General features: G+C 40.0%; 1 protein-coding gene across 1 annotated transcript in view; it reads right to left on the bottom strand.

Moving 5' to 3' along the window:
• The window catches only part of THEM4 (thioesterase superfamily member 4), a 49,346-nt gene that overhangs the window by 25,987 nt on the left and 1,245 nt on the right, over positions 1-22,114 (bottom strand). The window contains exons 2-3 of the mRNA XM_061406459.1: positions 9,976-10,162; positions 29-188 (exon numbers count right to left, since the gene is read on the bottom strand). Coding sequence (XP_061262443.1) covers positions 29-188; positions 9,976-10,162 — 347 coding nt within the window. The remainder of the gene's footprint in view (positions 1-28; positions 189-9,975; positions 10,163-22,114) is intronic.

Below are 22,114 nucleotides of genomic sequence, written 5' to 3'. Positions count from 1 at the left end.
ATCCACATTTCTAGGCTATCATTCTTACCCAGGTACTCCTTGCAGATAAGGACCTCCTTGAAACAAGCAAACTGTCCTTTTCTCATCATTATTCTTGAATATCACATATTCAAAGCCCAGGCCATCCTCAAAGCCTCTGGTGAAGAGCTGGGCCTGTGATAATCGTTCTTCTTCCACAAGCTTTGGGTCTGCAGGGCAATCAGATGGATGCGCACATGAGAAACAGGTATGAGAAAAACACCATGTCAGAGACAAATATCTGTTCCCTGTGAGAATCACAGGTCAATAGATGATTGATTAAAATGCCAGCCAGGTGCAAAATCGAAGGGGATGGGAGAGTTCCAAAGAAAGAGAATATAGGATATTTGTTCCTGTGGAATTGGTCTAAGTGGGGACACAGTAAAAAATAAATGAAATCAAAACAAAGTACTAACACATGGCAATCAGGAAATACAGTACATAAATGTGAAGGGAATATGGAATAATATAATAAAGTATAGACAGAAATCCTTCTTCAAATAAGTGCAGTTAAAATGGGATTTGAAGAGAGTGAGGAATGTAATAGTAGAGGAATTTTCCTTGCAGACATGAGTTTAACCTGAGCAGAAGATAGATATCATACTGAATCAGAAACTGAGCCAGTTCAACCCAATATTCAATGTGATTATGATGCTTGAGTCTGAAACTCAGGGTCAGAACCATTATGGTTCATGAAATCAAGTTAGTGGGTTGTAAGACTTTAAAAAGAAACTTAAAAAAAAATCCTCATGCTTCACATATATCCTGGATAAGTACTAGTGTACTCATTTAGATATGTTTTCTCAGTTATACAACTGTGCACAAGTTGTGTGTTCTGAGTTGTGAGTCAAAATGTAGGTAACTTCAAAATAAAGACTAAAAACTACTGCTCTGAGGGAAGGGCATATTTTTTCTTTCATATACATTTTAAGATTTAATTCCCAAAACTCTCAGCTTTCTTTTACAGCTCATCATGATTTGCTATGTATAATGCTGTTTCCTTTATTGCTATAAGATTTACATTTACAAACTTGGAAAAGGATATGAGATGAGACGATCTGGGAGAAGTGGGTAGGACAAGAAAGGATGCCTGTTATTTATGCCTTGAGCCTTTGGTGGCAGACACCCTGTCTTTTGGACTCCATGTGCTCAACAACTGGCACATAGGCACACACTATGTTCATTCTAGCAGTTGTTGAGAAATTGAATGATTTGAAGAGCCAAAGAAACTTAAAATTGAGAATCAGTCTCATGGCACAGTAGAAAGAGTCTTGTCCTGAGAGTTGGAAAATTTTTTGTGACTTAGCTTTGGCCTAGAATTTGCTCCTTTCTCCATATTTTCTCCACACAGTGAGTAGATAAATCCAAATGACCCCTAACGTTTGTCCCAACTCTGACATTCTGGGACTTCAGGATAAGATAAGCATCAAGTCTTTCTAATTTTTTACTTAGGATTTCAGAACTTCTGGTCTAGATTACTAAACATTGAGGTTACTTTATAAAAATGAGGGAAAAAAGATGGTGGGAAAGTCTGTTAGAAATGCAGGCTCTTGGGCTCTACTCCTGACCTACTGAAGCTGAACCTACAGTTTAACAAGATTCCCAGCTGCTTCATATTCATGTTAAAATCTGAGAAGAACTGGTCTTTTAATACATGAGATAACACTGAAGGTAGCAGAGGAGTAACACGATCAAATTTGCATTCAGAATCTCTGACAGCCGGATGAAAGGAGGCCGATAAGAAAGATGAGTGAGGGGCTTCCCTGGTGGCTCACTGGTAAAAGAATCTACCTGCCAATGCAGGGCACACAGGTTTGATCCCTGCTGGGGAAGACCCCACATGCCAAGGAGCAACTAAGCCCGTGTGCCACAATTATTGAGCCTGTGATCTAGAGCCCAGGAACCACAACTACCGAGCCCACACTCTGCAACTAGTGAACCCTGTGGGCCATACAGCCCGTGCTCTGCAACAAGAGAAGCCTGCATACTGCAACAGAGTAGCCCCTGCTTGCTGCAACTAGAGAAAAACCCACACCTCAACTAGAGAAAAGCACACACAGCAACGAAGACCCAGCATAACCAAAACTGAATAAATAAATAAAAATTAAAAAAAAAGAGAGCCTATTAAAAAAAAAAAAGATGAGTGAGAAGATCACTGAAACACTATCAAATCACAACCACCAAACTTTTCGGAGTCGAGGGGTGATTTTTTCCAGCTATGTGAGGGCCTGTGCAAATACGTGGTGGCAGATGGCTGGATTCATCCAGGGCTGGGGTTATCCTGCACAAGTACGCTAAAGAAGTTCAGATAAAAGAGGGCTATGGAGATAGTGAGAAAGTAGAGGACTCAATGAGATGACTCAATGAGTCTTAATGAAGCCAAATAATTTTTTCTTTGGGGCCTTTGCACAAGTAAGCTGGTAGGAAAAAGGTTGTAGTCAAAAAAAGGATGTCTAGTCCAGGTTGAATCGCCAGTCCAGGTTCGATGCAGGATACAGGAAGCTTGGGGATGGTGCACTGGGATGGTCCAGAGGGATGGTATGGGGAGGAAGGCGGGAGGGGGGTTCAGGATGGGGAACACATGTACACCCGTGATGGATGCAATAAATTTATTAAAAAAAAAAAAAAGAAAAAGGATGTCTAAATGTGTGAATTTGGAGGTTGTGCATTTTCTGAAGACGAAAAGGCTCAAGATGTCTACAGGAGCATGTTGCTGGGGCTGTGCAAAAGAAAGTTTATGAGGAGGTAAATAAACCAAGTAGCCATTATCTGGATGCTGGGTTGCCGAGAATACTGTATGGAACTGGGTAGAGAGGAAGAGTTAACCAGGTGCTGAAATGCTCAACATATGAGGGAGAGGTTGGTAGATGACAGAGGAAGTTGAGGGTGATAAAGTCAGAAGGTATAAACCTCAAAAGGAATAGGGTTTTCTAAGAAGCAGAGGAAGTAATGATTTGAAAGCAAGTGTGGGTAGAAGAGAGGACCTCAAACTCCTCCCTAGTCTGAGAGGGTCAAGTTTCAGGCAAGAGAGGGTAGTTAGGTTGGATGAAAGGATGAGCAGAAACATGTGGGTGGGAACTGAACCCTGGAAACCACTGATATTTACAGAGTGGATAGAAGGAGAAAGGGAAAATTGCTCAGAGAAGTTTGTGAAAGCCAACAGACAAAACATTTCAAGGAGAATGAAATTAATAGCTAGATCGAGCACAGTAAGGACTGAAAAATGTCCATCAAATTTGACAATTAGGTTGCTAGTGGTTTAAGTGAAGAAATTTCAGTAGATCTATTAGCATAGAAGCCAAACTGTACTGGTTAAGTATATTCAATTAATTGTGTGAGGTGTTCAATAGTTAGAATGGAATTAGTACTACAAACTGCTAAATTTCCCCCTTATTTGTAAAATGGTTAATTCTCATTTCTCTCTATACTGGTAGTTCTATAAAGAAACTTATAAATAACCATTTTTTTTGGTAAAGGTGGTTTTATTTTTGTTTCATTCCTTCAGCAAATACTGAAGTACTCAGCAAATGCCATGAGGAAACTGAGGCAAGGAAAGGTAAAATTACTTGCCCAAAGCAACACAGCTTTAAATTGTGGAAGCAAAATTTGAACGCACTCACTAAATTTCAACCATTAGATGAGGAAGTTATCTTTTGGATGGCCTCTAAAGCCATGTGACTGAATGAGATTACCAACAGAGTATAGTGAAGCAAGGAGTACTAAGATTGGAGACATGGGGCATCCTAACACCAAGTTTGGGGACAAGGAGGAACCGGCAAAAGAAACTAAAAGTCAAGAGGCAGTGAAGTAGAAGAATGTGGTGTCTTGGAAGCCACGTTCAAGGAGAAAGGAGTCGTCAGCTGTGCCAAAAGCTAAGTGAGGTCACTGGTTAGCAACATGAAGGTCATCGGTGACAGTAGTTCTGATGCAGTGGTGTGAGTGACAGTCTGCCTGGAGAGGGTTTAAGAGAGACTAGGAAGAAAGAAACTGAGATGTGGCATGTCTGTACACTGATGAGAAAGATGTAGCAGAGAAGGGATGTCCTTAAGTAGGCCAAAGGGGTATAGTGCACACATCGACAGCTTGACCTCTCATTAGCGTATGGTTACTTCATTCACCACAGGACAAAGCAGAACATCAGGCACAGATACAGGGAGGAAGCAGGGGTTGTTTGGAAATTCTCTTCTGATTGCTTTGATTTTCTATGAAACAGGAGACAAGAGCAGCTAAGAGTAAGGCTTGAGAAAAAGAAGGTAGGAGACAGTCATCCAGGAGAGCAGGAGAGTGAGGAGACAAGGGAAAAAATGAAATACGATGGCTAGGCAACATTAAGGGCCTACTTGGGGTCCTTAGACAAACAAGCATCATGGGAAGTTCCTGGCCCAGTGGTTTGGGCTCTCTGTTCCCACCGCAGATGGCATGGGTTCTAATCCTGGCTGGGAAACTAAGATACAGGAAGTTGCACAGCATGGCCAAAAGAAAAAAGAAAACAACCCCAAAACATCACAATCCCCAAATGCCTCCCTAAAGATATGTTTACATGATTAAAAGGTAATGAGTAAAATGAGAAATATCTGTAAAAACTTCATGAAGTCAGGAACCCTATCTGTGCACTCAGGCTTATTTCAGGAATATGCTTTGTAGAGCACAGATCCTCAACAGATAGTTGCTGAATGAACATACAAAGGGTGTTGCAAGTAGGAAACCAAAAAGGCTGACTCTAAAAATAAAGAATGTATACATTTTAGGCATTTTATATATATATATATATATATATATATATATATATATATATATACACACACACACACACACACACACACACACCCAGTATGCTACTGGAGATCAGTGGAGAAATAACTCCAGAAAGAAAGAACAGATGGAGCCAAAGCAAAAACCACACCCAGTCGTGGATGTGACTTGTGATGGAAGTAGAATCCAATGCTGTAAATAGCAATATTGCATAGGAACCTGGAATGTTAGGTCCATGAATCAAGGCAAATTGGAAGTGGTAAAACAGGAGATGCTAAGAGTGAACATCGACATTTTAGGAATCAGCAAACTAAAATGGACCGGAATGGGTGACTTTAACTCAGATGACCATTACATCTACTACTGAGGGCAAGAATCCCTTAGAAGAAATGGAGTAGCCATCATGGTCAACAAAAGAGTCCAACATGCAGTACTTGGATGCAATCTCAAAAATGACAGAATGATCTCTGTTCATTTCCAAGGCAAACCATTCGATATCACAGTAATCCAAGTCTATGCCCCGACCAGTAATATTGAAGAAGCTGAAGCTGAACAGTTCTATGAAGAGCTACAAAACCTTCTAGAACTAACACCCAAAAAAGATGTCCTTTTTATTATAGGGGACTGGAATGCAAAAGTAGAAAGAAAAGAAACACCTGGAGTAACAGGCAAATTTGGCCTTGGAGTACAGAATGAAGCAGGGCAAAGGCTAATAGAGTTTTGCCAAGAGAACACACTGGTCATAGCAAACACCTTCTTCCAGTAACACAAGAGAAGACTCTACACATGGACATCACCAGATGGTCAATACTGAAATCAGACTGATTATATTCTTTGTAGCCAAAGATGAAGAAGCTCTATACAGTCAGCAAAAACAAGACCAGGAGCTGACTGTGGCTCAGATTATGAGCTCCTTATTGCCAAATTTGGAGAAGGCAATGGCACCCCACTCCAGTACTCTTGCCTGGAAAATCCCATGGACAGAGGAGCCTGGTAGGCTGCAGTCCATGGGGTCGCTGGGAGTCGGACACGACTGAGCGACTTCATTTTCACTTTTCACTTTCATGCGTTGGAGAAGGAAATGGCAACCCACTCTAGTGTTCTTGCCTGGAGAATCCCAGGGACAGGGGAGCCTGGTGGGCTGCCGTCTATGGGGTCGCACAGAGTTGGACACGACTGAAGCGACTTAGCAGCAGCAGCAGCAGCATTGCCAAATTCAGACTTAAATTGAAGAAAGTAGGGAAAACCACTAGATCATTCAGGTATGACCTAAATAAAATCCCTTATGATTATACAGTGGAAGTGACAAATAGATTCAAGGGATTAGATCTGATAGACAGAGTGCCTGAAGAACTATGGACAGAGGTTCATGACATTGTACATAAGGCAGTGATCAAGACCATCCCCAAGAAAAAGAAATGCAAAAAGCCAAAATGGTTGTCTGAGGAGGCCTTACAAATAGCTATGAAAAGAAGGGAAGCAAAAGGCAAAGGAGAAAAGGTATACCCTTTTGAAAAGGGTTTACCCATTTGAATGCAGAGTTCCAAAGAATAGCAAGGAGAGATAAGAAAGGCTTCCTCTGTGGTCAATGCAAAGAAATAGAGGAAAACAATAGAATGGGAAAGAGTAGAGATCTATTCAAGAAAATTAGAGATACAAAGGGAACATTTCATGCAAAAACAAGCACAATAAAGGAAATAAATGGTATTGTCCTAACAGAAGCAGAAATATTAAGAAGAGGTGGCAAGGCTGCCATCTATGGGGTCGCACAGAGTCGGACACGACTAACTCGATGCAGCAGCAGCAGCAGCATACAAAAAAGATCTTCACGACCCAGATAATCACAATAGTGTGATCACTGAACTAGGGCCAGACATCCTGGAATGAAAAAAGTGGGCCTTAGGAAGTATCACTATGAAAAAAGCTAGTGGAGGTGATGGAATTCCAGCTGAGCTTTTTGAAATCCTAAAAGATGATGCTGTGAAAGTGCTGCACTCAATATGCCAGCAAATTTGGAAAACTCAGCAGTGGCCACAGGACTGGAAAAGGTCAGTTTTCATTCTAATCCCAAAGAAAGGCAATGCCAAAGAATGCTCAGACTACTGCACAATTGCACTTATCTCACACGCTAGCAAAGTAATGCTCAAAAGTCTCCAAGCCAGGCTTCAACAGTACGTGAACCCTGAACTTCCAGATGTTCAAGCTGGTTTTAGAAAAGGCAGAGGAACCAGAGATCAAATTGCCAACATCTGTTGGATCATTGAGAAAGGAAGAGAGTTTCAGAAAAACACCTATTTCTGCTTTATTGACTATGCCAAAGCCTTTGACTGTGTGGATCACAATAAACTGTGGAAAATTCTGAAAGAGATGGGAATACCAGACCCGACCTGCCTCCTGAGAAATCTGTATGCAGGTCAAGAAGCAACAGTTAGAACTGGACATGGAACAATAGACTGGTTCCAAATAGGAAAAGGAGTACATCAAGGCTGTATATTGGCACCCTGTTATTTAACTTATATGCAGAGTACATCATGAGAAAGACTGGGCTGGATGAAGCACAAGCTGGAATCAAGATTGCCAGGAGAAATATCAATAACCTCAGATATGCAGATGACACCACACTTATGGCAGAAAGCGAAGAAGAACTAAAGAGTCTCTTAATGAAAGTGAAAGAAAAGAGTGAACAAGTTGGCTTAAAGCTCAACATTCAGAAAACAAAGATCATGGCATCTGGTCCCATCACTTCATAGCAAATAGATGGAGAAACAGTGGAAACAGTGGTAGACTTAATTTTTGGGGGCTCCAAAATCACTGCAGATGGTGATTGCAGCCATGAAATTAAAAGACGCTTACTCCTTGGAAGAAAAGTTATGACCAACCTAGATAGCATTATTAAAAAGCAGAGACATTACTTTGTCAACAAAGGTCTGTCTAGTCAAGGCTATGAGTTTTCCAGTGGTCATGTATGCATATGAGAGATGGACTGTAAAGAAAGCTGAGTGCTGAAGAATTGATGTTTTTGAATTGTGGTGTTGGAGAAGACTCTTGAGAGTCCCTTGGACTGCAAGGAGATCCAACCAGTCCATCCTAAAGGAAATCAGTCCTGAATTGGAAGGACTGATGTTGAAGCTGAAACTCCAGTACCTTGAAGGCAGGAAGAGAAGGAGATGACAGAGGATGAGATGGCTGGATGGCATCACCGACTCAATGGACATAAGTTTGGGTAAACTCCGGGAGTTGGTGATGGACAGGGAGGCCTGGCATGCTGCAGCACACGAGGTCACAAAGAGTTGGACACGACTGAGCGACTGAACTGAACTGAACTGGACTATACAATCCATGATATTCTCCAGGCCAGAGTACTGGAGTGTGTAGATGCTCCCTTCTCCAAGGGATCTTTCCAACCCAGGGATCAAACCCAGGTCTCCCAAATTGGAGGCAGATTTTTTACCAACTGAGCCACCGGGGAAGCTCCCAGCATGTTCTCTATTACAAAACAACTGATGTTAACTTTTTGCAAGGGAGAAATATCAATAACCTCAGAAATTTACATATAAAGGAAATATCCATCTCTGTATCAGTAAGAGACAGAAAACTCTGTATCACAAGAGACTCTTTTCAAGGGAGAAAGCAACAACTTACATCTTTTCCTGGTAATCTCCCCATACTGCCTCCTATCCCTAACCCTTTTCTTTTGCCTTTAGTTGAAATGGTATTTAACCCAGTGGCTTAGACCATCTAGGGGAGTTACTCACTACTTTCCCCTGGGTATCTCCCAGGTATACATGAGGTATATGTGCTAATAAATTTCCTTAAAAAAAAAAAAAAAAGCAATGGGTAGAAAAGGTGGCTGTACATTGTTCCTCCCAATTCCTATATGAGGACTCTCTTTTGTTGTTATTGAAGTGCATCTATTTTTTTCACAGCGTGTATTACCATCTGACTTACTTTGTTTTCATTACTTAGTGGTTTGTCTCTCATTACTCCAGAAGGGCAGAGGTTTTAGGTAAAAAATAGAAACAAAAAACCAAGTACAGCATCTTAAGCAGGTTCCCTGGTGTGTGTTTCCTCCCTCCCTTCTTATTTCTCTTCTTCCTACAAGTATGTATAAGGCACTTACTATGTACCGGGTACTATTCTAAGCACTGGAGATATAGTGGGGAATAAAACACATAAAAATCTCTGCCCTTATGAAGCAAACACTCTAGTGGTGAGAGATAAACCGTTAAAAAAACACAAAGCATTGTCTTATGGAGATAAGTACTATGGAAAAAATAAATAAATATACCTTAAAAATGCATATTATTAAGTGAAAGAAAACAATCTGAAAAGACTACATACTGTATGTATTTTGGAAGAAGCGAAATTATGGAGAGAGTGAAAAGATCAGTGGTCACCAAGGGTTTGGAGGGAGGAGGGAGAGATGAACAGAAGGAACACAGTGAATTATTAAGGCAGTGGAACTATTCAGTATGATACATGTCATTATACATTTGTCCAGCTGCATAAAGTATTACACAAAGAATGAGCCCTGATGTAAACTATGGACTTAAGTTCATGTTACCAATACAGTCTCATCATCATAACAAACATACTTTACTATCATAAGATATTAATAAATGGGAACCTGGCAGAGGGAAGTAAGGGATATTTGAGAACTCTGCACTTTCCACTCTTTTCACTATAGACCTGAAACTACTACTAAAAAAAAAAATCTATTAATTAAAACACACACACACAGGACAAGAAGTGCCATGTGTGTATGTTGGAGGTGGGGTGGTCTGCCATGGGAGTTTAGAGTCTGTGAGATGAGGGGGTGACTTGAGTGTTCTGAGCTTCCTAGGGGGACAGAGCCACATATTGGGATAAATAGTAAATTAAGGTTAGTGATGACAGCCTCAAGACAGAAAGGTGATGAGAATGTGGGAGGGTGGAGGCTTTCTGGGGCCCCTTCCTGCTAATGCTGATGATGATGCCATGGTGGGGGCAGTCTTATTAATGGCAATACACTTTATGCTCTCCCACAATCTGCAAAATTTATTGCGATTTCTGGCCTATAAAACTGGAGAATATAGCAACCCCCGCTGCACGTTCTTCCTTCCTTTTTCAAGTGATAACTAGTGCTTCAATCTGTTCTTAATTTTATATTTGATATTTAAGTTTTATATTTGATATTTGATATTATGGGAGAGTAGCTGTTCCTACCAAGGAAATAGGTCTTGAAGTCTTCACTCTCTTGAGTAGATCTACGTTTATATGAAGGCAAACGTTCCCAGGAGCCGTCTTCACATTTCTTCATAAACTGGTCAAAAAGGAGTTTTAAGTCCTTGCTCCAGCTGGGGTTGGGGAGAGCCCAGTCCTTATGAATGACTTTCTCAGTAGAGAACAACCTCTAAAAGGAGAAAAAGGAGAGTAAAGGAAGGTACATCCTATTTTATAACATATTCTATTTTCTAAGACTATCTTACTGCTTTTCCTCTTCCCTAAAGCTTGTCATTTTGAAGTGGAAACAAATTTCTAGCATCACCTGGTCCTCCCTCCTTAGGAGAAATGGGAGATTGAGAGGATAAATGATTTGCTCAAAGTCATCCAACTAGCTAGTTGCAGAGTTGGTATTAAGCCCAGGTCTGCAGAGCCCGTTCTTTTTCTCAAACCTTAATGAAGCACAAGTGAGCCAGAAACTGGTGATAAAGAAAGATGAAGGTCAGACAACTTTTCTCTACGTAAAAGGTGCTACCAGTGGGAAACACACAGCAAGCCAGAGCACAGGGGAGAGGTATTCATCTCAGATTGTGTAATCAGGGAGGGGGTCCTTTGACTTGAATCTTCACTAGATTCAATTAGACAAGCAGAAATCAGCCAGACAGAAAGAGTATTGTAGGCAAAGGAATATTGTGTGCAAAGGCAAGGAGACATGAAACAGTTTTGAGGGGCCTTACAACAACCATATGAAGTATGTACTAATTATATCCCCATTTTACAGATGATGAAACTAGGAGCTCAGGACTTACCTGGTGTCCAGTGGTTAAGAGTCTGCCTTCTAATGCAGGGGACTTGGGTTTGATCCCTAGTTGGGGAACTAAGAACCCACATGCTGAGGGGCAACTATGATAGTGGACTGCAATGAGAAGCCCTGCAACAGTGCGCTAGAACTAGGAGAAGCCCTGTGTGCTGCTGAAGACCAGTGCAGTCAACAAACAAGTAAATAACAAATAAAAGAAACAAGGCCTCAAGGAAGTTTGGCATTGTTTCAGTACAAGGGGAGGAGCAAGGGCCTGACTGTGGGATGCTTCCACATTAAGTTAACTGGTTTGAATTGCATCTGCAGTGCTCTTGGTGGGATTTTAAACGAGGGAGTGACAAGATCAGATTTGGTCATAATATGAAAGATAGGGAGAGTGATTTCAAAATTGGAATTAGAGGGCCTTGTTCGGAAGCTACTGGAGTAACTCAGCTGAAAAATTATGAGTGCATCAAGCAGAACTGGTGACTATTTGGATAAAGGAGAGTGAGGGAAGAGGAAAAATACCAGAGCTAATCCCAGGTTTCTGAACTATGCAACAAAGTCAGTGAAAGAGCTAAATGTTCTTTCAGAAAGAGAACAGAAAGACAACACAAAGAAAGAGGAGGAGGAGGTTGGAGGAGAAAAGTTCTCCTTTGTGGTGTCACAATAACCACAGCTTCCACCAGTGCCATTTCCCTGTAGCATTCAGCACTGCTACCACACCCGTGCCCACGCAGCAGGTGGAAAGGTGCAGCGGCCCTGGAGGATGAGGGACAAAGTGTCGCCTGCAAAGGAGCTGAACAAAGCAAATGTCCACAGGCACCACAAAGGAAAATCAGTTACTGTGACTTGTGCAGAAGTCCTAGAACATTAAGATTGCAGAAGCTATCACCTCTGTAGTATTCTACTTCCAGTCACCCTTACCAAGTCATTCAGATTCAAAGTACCTACAACACTTGGACTACACCCAGCATACAGGGAGGCACACTTACTGTGATGGAATAACCAGCAAATAGGCTTCTGCTGACCTCAGGGTTGGGTCCTGATCAAATGGTAAGAATTTAGGGAGCCTGTCTTAAGAACTCTATGGAACTAAAAACTTTCTAGCTATAAAAAAGTCTTGACTTCATGAGGGGAAATATGAGTACGACTGAGACTACTCCACTCCCTAGCCCAATACTTGTACCTTTGTTTTTTTTTTTTTTCTATGGTTTTGGATTGCCTTGTCCCTTCACATTTTCAGCTCAAAAATTTTGGTAAGGAAAGTAAAGAAAAACAAAAAAAACTTTAACCCATGTATTATCTCTTCATATTAATATAACTAATGGTAAAATTTTGATATATTTCCTCCAAATTTTTGTAACTTTTCTTAGTATACTTGTAATCTCAGTAAGAAATATAATTTTTCCTTTTACCTCATCACTTAAAATTCTTTAGTGTTGACTTCCTCATGTCCTTAATCTGTTATCACCATTTTCAACAGCAGAAAAATAGTCCTTTAAAATGATATACTATATTTTACTCAACCATTTAAATTGTACATGTAAATTGTTTCCAATCTTTTGCTGCTTTAAATGAAAAGGACCATTGGAACATTATGAATATGGTATTTTCTCTACTTTGGATTATTTCCTTAGAATTTAGTTCCAATTGTGTAGTTTTTAAAGTACGTAAATTCTGCAAGTAACATAACAGACACAATTAGTCATAATTAGTGTATATTGACCAATACTTGTCAACTGAGAGATAGTATAGGATGTGTAAGCTTTGGAGTTGTGAATTTGGGTTTACCTCATCTATAGTTTTCCTTCAAAATAAGAAACTCTAGGTTTGATCAGTTCTAGCATCCTTTTATGGACCAGTGCAATAGAGATAATAGAAGACTTCTAGGAATTAGAATGACTTCCTTGATCCTGGGCTCTCCCACCTGACTTTTAAAAATATTTATTTTTAATTGGAGGGTAATTACTTTATAATATTGTGTTGGTTTCTGCCACATATCAACATGATCAGCCATAGGTATACATCTGTTCCCTCTCTCTTGAACCTCCCTTCCACCTCCCACCCCATCCCATCCCTCTAGGTTGTCACAGAGCATGGATTTGAGCTCCATGAATCTTACAGCAAATTCTCACCATCTATTTTACATATGATAATGTATATGTTGCAATGTTATTCTCAATTCGTCTCATCCTCTCCTTTCTCTACCGTGTTCACAAGTTTGTTCTTTATGTCTGTGTCTCCTTGGGTGCCCTGCAAGTAGGTTCATCAGTACCATCTTTCTAGATTCCATCTATATGTGTTATTACATATTTGTTTTTCTCTTTCTGACTTACTTCACTCTGTAAAACAGGCTCTAGGTTCATCTACCTCATTAGAACTGACTTAAATACATTCCTTTTTATAGCTAAGTAATATTCCATTGTTACATGTACCACAGCTTCTTTATCCATTCATCTGTTGATGGACACCAAGGTTGCTTCCATGTCCTGATATTGTAAATGGTGCTGCAGTGAACATTAGGGTACATGTGTCTTTTTCAGTTATGGTTTCCTTCAGGGTATATGCCTGATTGCTGGGTCATATGGTAGTTTTATTCCTAGTTTTTTTAGGGAACCTCCATACTGTTCTCCATAGTGTCTGTATCAATTCACATTCCATCAACAGTGCAAGAGGGTTCCTTTTCTCTACACCCCCTCTAGCATTCACTGTTTGTAGATTTTTTTGATGGCCATTCCAACCGGTGAAAGGTGACACCTCATTGTAATTTTGATTTGCCTTTCTTTAATAATGAGCAATGTTGAGCATCTTTTCACGTGTTTATTAGCCATCTGTATGTCTTCTTTGGAAAAATATCTCTTCAGGTCTTCTGCCCACTTTTTGATTGGATTGTTTGTTTTTCTGGTATGGAGCTGCAATAGCTGTTGATATATTTTAGAGATTAATCCTTTGTCAGTTGTTTCATTTGCCATTGTGTTCTTCCATTCTGAGGGCTGTCTTTTCACCTTGTTAATAGTTTCTTTCACTGTGCAAAAGCTTTTAAGTTTAAGTAGGTCCTATTTATTTATTTTTGTTTTTATTTCCATTACTCTAGGAGGTGGATCATAGAGGATCTTGCTGTGATTTGTGTCAGAGTGTTCTGCCTATGTTTTCCTCTAAGAGTTTTATAGTTTCTAGTCTTATATATAGGTCTTTAATTCCTTTTGAATTTATTTTTGTGTATGGTGTTAGGAAGTATTTTAATTTCAGTGTTTTACATGTACCTGTCCAGTTTTCCCAGCACCACTTATTGAAGATATTGTCTTTTCTCAATTGTATATTCTTTTTTTTTTTTTTGGACTTGATTCTGTTTACTGACTTCTTTTATTTTATTTTATTTAACTTTACAATATTGTATTGGTTTTGCCATATATCAAAATGAATTGGTCACAGGTACGTATGTGTTCCCCATCCTGAACCCTCCTCCCTCCTCCCTCCCCATACCATCCCTCTGGGTCATCCCAGTGCATCAGCCCCAAGCATCCAGTATCCTGCATCGAACCTGGACTGGGGCATACACACTGAGGAAACCAGAATTGAAAGAGACACGTGTACCCCAATGTTCATCACAGCACTGTTTATAATAGCCAGGATATGGAAGCAATCTAGATGTCCATCAGCAGATGAATGGATAAGAAAGCTGTGGTACATATACACAATGAAGCATTACTCAGCCATTAAAAAGAATACATTTGAATCAGTTCTAATGAGGTGGATGAAACTGGAGCCTATTTATACAGAGTGGAGTAAGCCAGAAAGAAAAACACCAATACAGTATACTAATGCATATATATGGAATTTAGAAAGATGGTAACAATAACCCTGTATACGAGACAGCAAAAGAGACACTGATGTATAGAACAGTCTTTTGGACTCTGTGGGAGAGGGCGAGGGTGGGATGATTTGGGAGAATGGCATTGAAATATGTATAATATCAATTGTATATTCTTGCCTCCTTTGTCAAAGATAAGGTGCCTATAGGTGGGTGGATTCATCTCTGGGCTTTCTATCTTGTTCCACTGTTTGTTTTTTGTTTGTTCCATATATTTGTTTTTGTTCCAATGCCATACTGTCCTGATGACTGTAGCTTTGTTGTATAGTTTGAAGTCAGGAAGGTTGACTCCTCCAGTTTCATCCTTCAGTCTCAGGATTACTTTAGCTATTCAGGGTCTTTTGTGTTTCCATACAAATTGTGAAATTATTTGTTCTAGTTCTGTGAAAAATATCATTGGTAGTTTGATAGAATTGCATTGAATTTATAGATTGCTTCAGGTAGCATAGTCATTTTCACAATATTGACTCTTCCAATCCAAGAACATGATATATCTCTCCATCTGTTTGTGTCACCTTTGATTTTTTTTCATCACTGTTTGATAGTTTTCTGCATGCTGAAAACTTTTTGTCTTTTGTCTTTTGTCTCTTTAGGTAGACTTTCCTAGGTATTTTATTCTTTTAGTTGCAATGGTGAATAGGATTGTTTCCTTAATTTATCTTTCTGATTTTTCATTGTTAGTGTATAGGAATGCAAGGGAGTTCTGTGTGTTAATTTTACATCCTGCAATATTACTATATTCATTGATTAGCTCTAGTAATTTTCTGGTGGCATCCTTATGGCTTTCTATGTATAGTCTCATTTCATCGGCAAACAGTAAGAGTTTTACTTCTTTTTTTCTAATCTAGATTTCTTTCATTTCTTTTTCTTCTCTGATTGAGAAGCAGCCAGGACTTCCCAAACTACACTGAATAATAGTGGCAAGAGTGGGCACCCTTGTCTTGTTTCTGATTTTAGAGGAAATGTTTTCAGGTTTCACTGTTGAGAATAGTGTTTGCTCTGGGTTTGTTGTATATGGCTTTTATTATGTTGAATATTTTCCTTCCATGCCTACTTTCTGGAGAATAGTTTTTTATGATAAATCGGTGTTCAATTTTATCAAAAGCTTTCTCTGCATCTGTTGAGATGATCATATGGTTTTTATCTTTCAATCTGTTAATATGGTATATCACATTGATTTGTATATACTGAAGAATCCTTGCATCCCTGGAATAAAGCCCACTTGACCATGATGTATGATCTTTTAAATGTGTTGTTCAATTCTGTTTAGAATTTTTGTATCAAAGTTCATTGGTGATATTAGCCTGTAATTTTCTTTTTTTGTAGCATCTTTGTCTGATTTTGGTATCAGGGTGATGGTGGCCTCATAGAATGAGTTTAGGAGTTTCTCCTGTCTGATTTTAACTTTGAAGTCTGAGGGGGTTCAGATGAACGTAACAAGCTTTTTTCCCCCCTTTTTTAGGGCCACACTGTATGGCATGTGGGATCTTAGTTCCCCGACCAGGGATGGAACCTACGTCCCCTGCAGTGGAAGTGTGGAATCTTAGCCACTGGACCGCCAGGGAAGTCCTGCAACAAACTTTTTTGAGTCCTACTATATGCTCTGGTTCTGGGCCAGGTACAGGTAACATAAAGAAAGAAGACTTAGATCCGGTCCTCAAGTGCTTGTAGCCTTGAGTGTGAAAAATGCTACAACAGAAGTAGATACAGATGCAGAAGAAGTGACTTTTAGGTAAAACTTCAAAAAGATGAGAACTGATATAGGTGGTTTCTAAAGGATGAAAAGTTCACTAAAGAAACAACAGGCAGGCTGCTCCAAGCAAAGGCAGAGAAATATGGGGAAATGCTAGGATTTCAGTTTTTATGGCTGAAAGGTACAAAGAACAGTAGCAAGATGGGGATGGCACAACAGAAGAGGGGTGACACTATAGTGGCTCTTTGGCTTTAACGAAAGCTTAGATTTCATCTTCTAGGTTAATGTTTCAAAAGGTCAATAGGAAAGACGATTTTAGGTACAACAATACAACAATAAGGCGTGTATTTTAAAATTAATATTATAAAAGGACATAAATAGTGCATCACACTGATTTCGTAAGTGTTATTGCCTAGGATGAAGCTATTTAAAGAAAAGAAGTCTGTAAAGAATCATGAAGAATACAAGCCAATTGAGTAGCAAAGTACTTTTTTTCCATTATGGAGTGCCTTAGGGAGTTTTAAGCAAAGCAGTAGCATGAACTGAGGTTTTAGAAAGCTCCCTCTGATGTAAAGGATAAATTGTAAGGTGAGAAGCAATGGTAAGGAAACCAGTTAAAAGACTGTTGCAGAGATTCAGGAGAAATATGGTCAGAAGCTGAACTAGGTAGAAAGGAATGAAAAAGATTTAAGAGATATCTAGGATATTGGGACCAAGGGTTGTAGAGACTGACTGATCATGGGAGAAGAGAAAGTAGAAATCAGTCAGATCAGTCGCTCAGTCGTGTCTGACTCTTTGCGACCCCATGAATCGCAGCACGCCAGGCCTCCCTGTCCATCACCAACTCCCGGAGTTCACTCAAACTCAGGTCCATCGAGTCAGTGATGCCATCCAGCCATCTCATCCTCTGTCGTCCCCTTCTCCTCCTGCCCCCAATCCCTCCCAGCATCAGAGTCTTTCCCAATGAGTCAACTCTTCACATGAGGTGGCCAAAGTATTGGAGTTTCAGCTTTAGCATCATTCCTTCCAAAGAAATCCCAGGGCTGATCTCCTTCACAATGGACTGGTTGGATCTCCTTGCAGTCCAAGGGACTCTCAAGAGTCTTCTCCAACACCACAGTTCAAAAGCATCAATTCTTCGGCGCTCAGCCTTCTTCACAGTCCAACTCTCACATCCATACATGACCACAGGAAAAACCATAGCCTTGACTAGATGAACCTTTGTTGGCAAAGTAATGTCTCTGCTTTTGAATATGCTATCTAGGTTGGTCAGAATTGGATAATTCCTGACTTGTGGTTTGAAGACTGGAGTGGACAGAAGGAAAAGAAAGAGGAGGTTTTTGTTAATGTTTGTGTGAATGTCAGGAGATGGAAAGTAGGAATGGAACCATTAATTTTAGTTTGGGGAATGTTGAGTTTGGGACCACAGATGAACACTATGATATTGTGGGAAAAAAAATAATGAAAGTTTCAGTTCAAGGAGATGAGAACTAAGTGATACTTAGAAGCAAAGGTACCTATAAATTCACAGCACAGACTCTGTGCATGAGGGATAAATGTTAGGGATAATCACTACTTTTTGTTGCCCTGAAAAGGGGAAAGGTCTTGCTAGATGTTGGATTATGTGTGTTTCAAGTGGGGCTTAAGTTACAACTTTTTAATGTATCTCCTTTTAAGATTAAGTTACTGGACCAAAAGAGGCATGATTTGTAAAGCCTGTAAATACTACTGTTACGAAGCCCATAAATATTGTTAAATATTCCCAACATAGACTACCAGACACCAACATATAAAGAAATGAATCTATCTTTGCTGTGAGATTAGCACAGGACATTTTGCTTTTCCAGTGTGTAAGATGGTGGTATGGTTCAGTCCCTAAGTCACGTCTGACTGTATGACCTCATGGACTGCAGCATGCCAGGCTCCTCTGTCCTCCATATCTCCTGGAGTTTGCTCAAGTTCATGTCCACTGAGTTAGTGATGACACAGGATTAATAACGGATCTGCACTCTTTATTCTTTAAAAGTAAGTTGGCTGGGCTCTGGTTCTAAGGGAAATGCTGTAAAGCCTGTGTTGTTGTCTCTGGAGAGCTTGAGTGGGTGGTTGGGCCATGTCCTACCACATTGGCTTGCTTGCCTGTTGGGGAGCAGGGCATTGCAGCAGCATTCTCTCAGCCTCAGTATTTGGTAAAGAGGCCCCAGTGAGAAGAAATTTGCCAAATTGGCTGGCTTCATCAGTATCATGAATAACATTCAGAAATAGTGATTTAAATTCACTACCCAACTATAGTTGAATCTACAGTCTACCCAGGGATTTATACCCAGGGTCAACTTGCAATCATGCTGGGAGAAACTGACTGCAGAGCCTTGTTGACAAGCTACATAAATACAAAGAAAACATTGTGTGATGTGATTCTTATGGTCCAGGAACGAAAGGTACCTCATCATGTTGTCCTTGGTGCAGCCAGTCATTTTTTTAAACTTTATGCTCACAACTCACATGCTTGAATCACAGACCTTTGAAATAGAACTCAAAGCTGCTGCATCTGACATTATCAAATAACTTGTGGAATTTGCTTATACCATGAGAATTTCTGTGAATAGCAACAATGTTCAGTCTTTGTTAGATGCAGCCAACTAGTACCAGACTGAACCTGTGAAGAAAATTTGATTTCTTTTCTTGGCTGTGCTGGGTCTTTGTTGCTACATGTGGGCTTTCTCTAGTTGCAGCTAGTGGGGGCTACTCTTTAGTTGAGGTAAGCAGGGTTTCTCATTGCGATGGCTTCTCTTGTTGCACAGCATGGGCTCCAGGGTGCTTGGGCTTCAATAGCTGTGGCATGTGGGTTCAGAACTTGTAGCCTGCAGACTCCAGAGCATGGGCTCAATTACCCCATGGCATGTGGAATCATCCCTGAGCAGGGATCAAACCCATGTCCCCTGCATTAGCAGGCAGATTCTTAACCACTGGACCCCAGGGAAGTTTGTGTATTGATTTTTTGGAAGAACAAGCTGATGCTTCAAACTGTCTCAGTTTAAGTGTGCTAGCAGAGTGTCTAGACTGTCCCGAACTGAAAGAAATAGCAGATGACTTTATTCATCAGCATTTTATTGAACTGTATAAAACTGATGAATGTCTGCAACTTGATGCCAAGCGAGTTACACATCTCCTCAACCAGGACACTCTGACTGTGAGAGCAGAGGATCAGGCTTCCCTGGTGGCTCAAACAGTAAAGAATCCACCTGCAATGCTGGAGGCCTGGGTTTGATCCCTGTGTTGGGAAGATCCCCTGGAGAAGGGCATGGCAACCCACTCCAGTATTCTTGCCTGGAGAATTCCATGGACAGAGGAGCCTGGCGGGTAACAGTCCATGGGGCACAAATAGTCGGACACAACTGAGTGACTAAGCACACAGCACACAGTCTGGTGGTTAAAATATGGTGAACCTAATCGGCAGCCATTTATGGCTGACATCCTTGTTATGGGCTTCCCTGGTAGCTCAGCTGGTAAAGATCCGCCTGCAATGCAGGAGACCCCAGTTCGATTCCTGGGTCAGGAAGATCTGCTGGAGAAGGGATAGGCTACCCACTCCAGTATTCTGGCCTGGAGATTTCCATGGACTGTACAGTCCATGGGGTTGCAGTGTCGGACACGACTGAGCGACTTTCACTTTTTCTTGTCAAAGTCAGGTTTCCACTTATAACAAAGAATTTAAGTAAAACAGTACAAACTGAACCACTTATTCAAGATAATCCTGAATGCCTTCAGATGGTGATAAGTGGAATGAAGTATCATTTCCTGTCTCTAGAAAATTGAGAAGAACTGGCAGAAGGCAAAAGGCCCAGAAGAAGGAAACATGACTACTGAATAGCCCTATTTGGAGGCTCCCAACCACAGTCTTGTAGATATTTTTTAACCCAACGTTGAAAAGAGAAGCATGTTCTGCATAAGCCTGGGAATGAGCCTATAACTTCAAAATACTCTTTTGATGTCTTTGCTCTTATAAATGGCCCACACTTAATGCTCTTCTGTATACCCAACCCCAAATTTTTAGACTTCTAGTGAAAAATTTAAGTAATCGGGGAAATAAGTATCAATAAAACATCCTCATTTCATCAATTATTACTTATTCCCTACAGCTAATACCATTAGAATCCCATTACAACACTAATTAATATTTCTATTAAAAGTATCAGCCTTGGACTTCCCTGGTGGTACAGTGGATAAGAATCTGCCTGTCAATGCAGGGGACATGGGTTTGATCCCTGGTCCAGAAAGATCCCACATGCTGCGACGCAACTAAGCCAGTGCATCACAACTACTAAGCCCATGCTAGAGCCTGGGAACCACAACTACTGAGCCTGTGTGCTGCAATGACTGAAGCCTACACACACTGGAGCCTGTGCTTCACAACAAAAGAAGCCACTGCAATGAGAAGCATGTGCTCTGCAATAACTAATATTAAGTTAATTGTCTATTATTTTTAATATTAAAATAATTGGGGAAGCTAATTTTATTGTAAATTATTATTAGTTACCTTGAATCTTCCAAAGTGAACATTATTTCATTATTCAATTCAAGTAGACTGCTTAATACTAAGTACTGTATAGCAATTGTTTCAAAATTCTTAACATTTTCAGATATGTTAAAATGGTTTTAACTATCACAAATGGAATCCATTTGTGCATGTCCTATAAGGGCCTAAAATGATTATTTTCACCTAACTGATCTCCTTCAGAGAGGGCAATTTAAGCAGTACAATTTAATTTAATTATCTAGAATTAAGTCAGTATCCTTATAAACTATTATTTTTACATATTCCTTAGATATAGCTGGCGAGAGGCAACAAATATTTGTATTAATTGCTGAGTAGAAAATGATAAGAAAGAAAATCTTATTTTCTCTAGTAGATAAAGAAATCTTGGATTGCTATACTAAAGTGAAATGATATTGTTCTTGTCTTTGTCCTTTCAGGAAGTCTGCTGAGTCTCCTCTCCCCTACCTGCACCTGTTTTTAAAGTTTTCAAGTGCTTAAAGATAACTTGAAGATAACTAAAAGATAATTTATCTGAATCCAGTGCTCTGTTCTCTTAGTATTGGTGTTTTCAAATTGTAACATGGGAATGACTTATGATATTAATGCCTAAATGCCTAAGTTGAAAAAAATAAAAACAAGGTACAACAGCTTTTAGTTCATGCTCAAAACAGAGTTGTTCCCTCCTCTATGGACCCTTAGTACTTCCCTTAGTACATTTATTTTAAAATTTTGCACTTTCATTCCTTTCTCCCAAATTAGACTTGAGCTCTCTGAAAGCATTGTTTCTTATTCATCTTTACAGCATTAGAAACTGATGTCTGGCATATTGTTAGTGCTTGATTAATATTAATTGAATATATCAATGAATCAAAACATAGGGATATAAGAACAGGCAATATTTATTTATTGAGAGTCTCTTGGTCAGCAAGGAGATTAAACCAGTCAATACTAAAGGAAATTAATCCTGAATAGTCATTGGAAGGACTGATGCTGAAGCTGAAGCTCCAATACTTTGGCCACCTGATGCAAGAGTCAAGTCATTGGAAAAGACCCTGATCCTAGGAAAGATTCAGGAGGAGGAGGGGGCAACAGAGTATAAGATGGTTGGATGGCATCATCAACTCAATGGACATGAGTCTGAGCAAACCTAAGGAGATTGTGAAGGACAAGGAAGCCTGCTGTGCTACAGTCCATGGAGTCCCAAAGAGTCAGATATGACAGTGACTGAACAACAAAAACAAT

Source organism: Bos javanicus, chromosome 3, assembly GCF_032452875.1.
Source record: "Bos javanicus breed banteng chromosome 3, ARS-OSU_banteng_1.0, whole genome shotgun sequence".
Lineage (NCBI taxonomy): Eukaryota > Metazoa > Chordata > Mammalia > Artiodactyla > Bovidae > Bos > Bos javanicus.
This window is presented reverse-complemented; position numbering and strand designations above follow the sequence as displayed.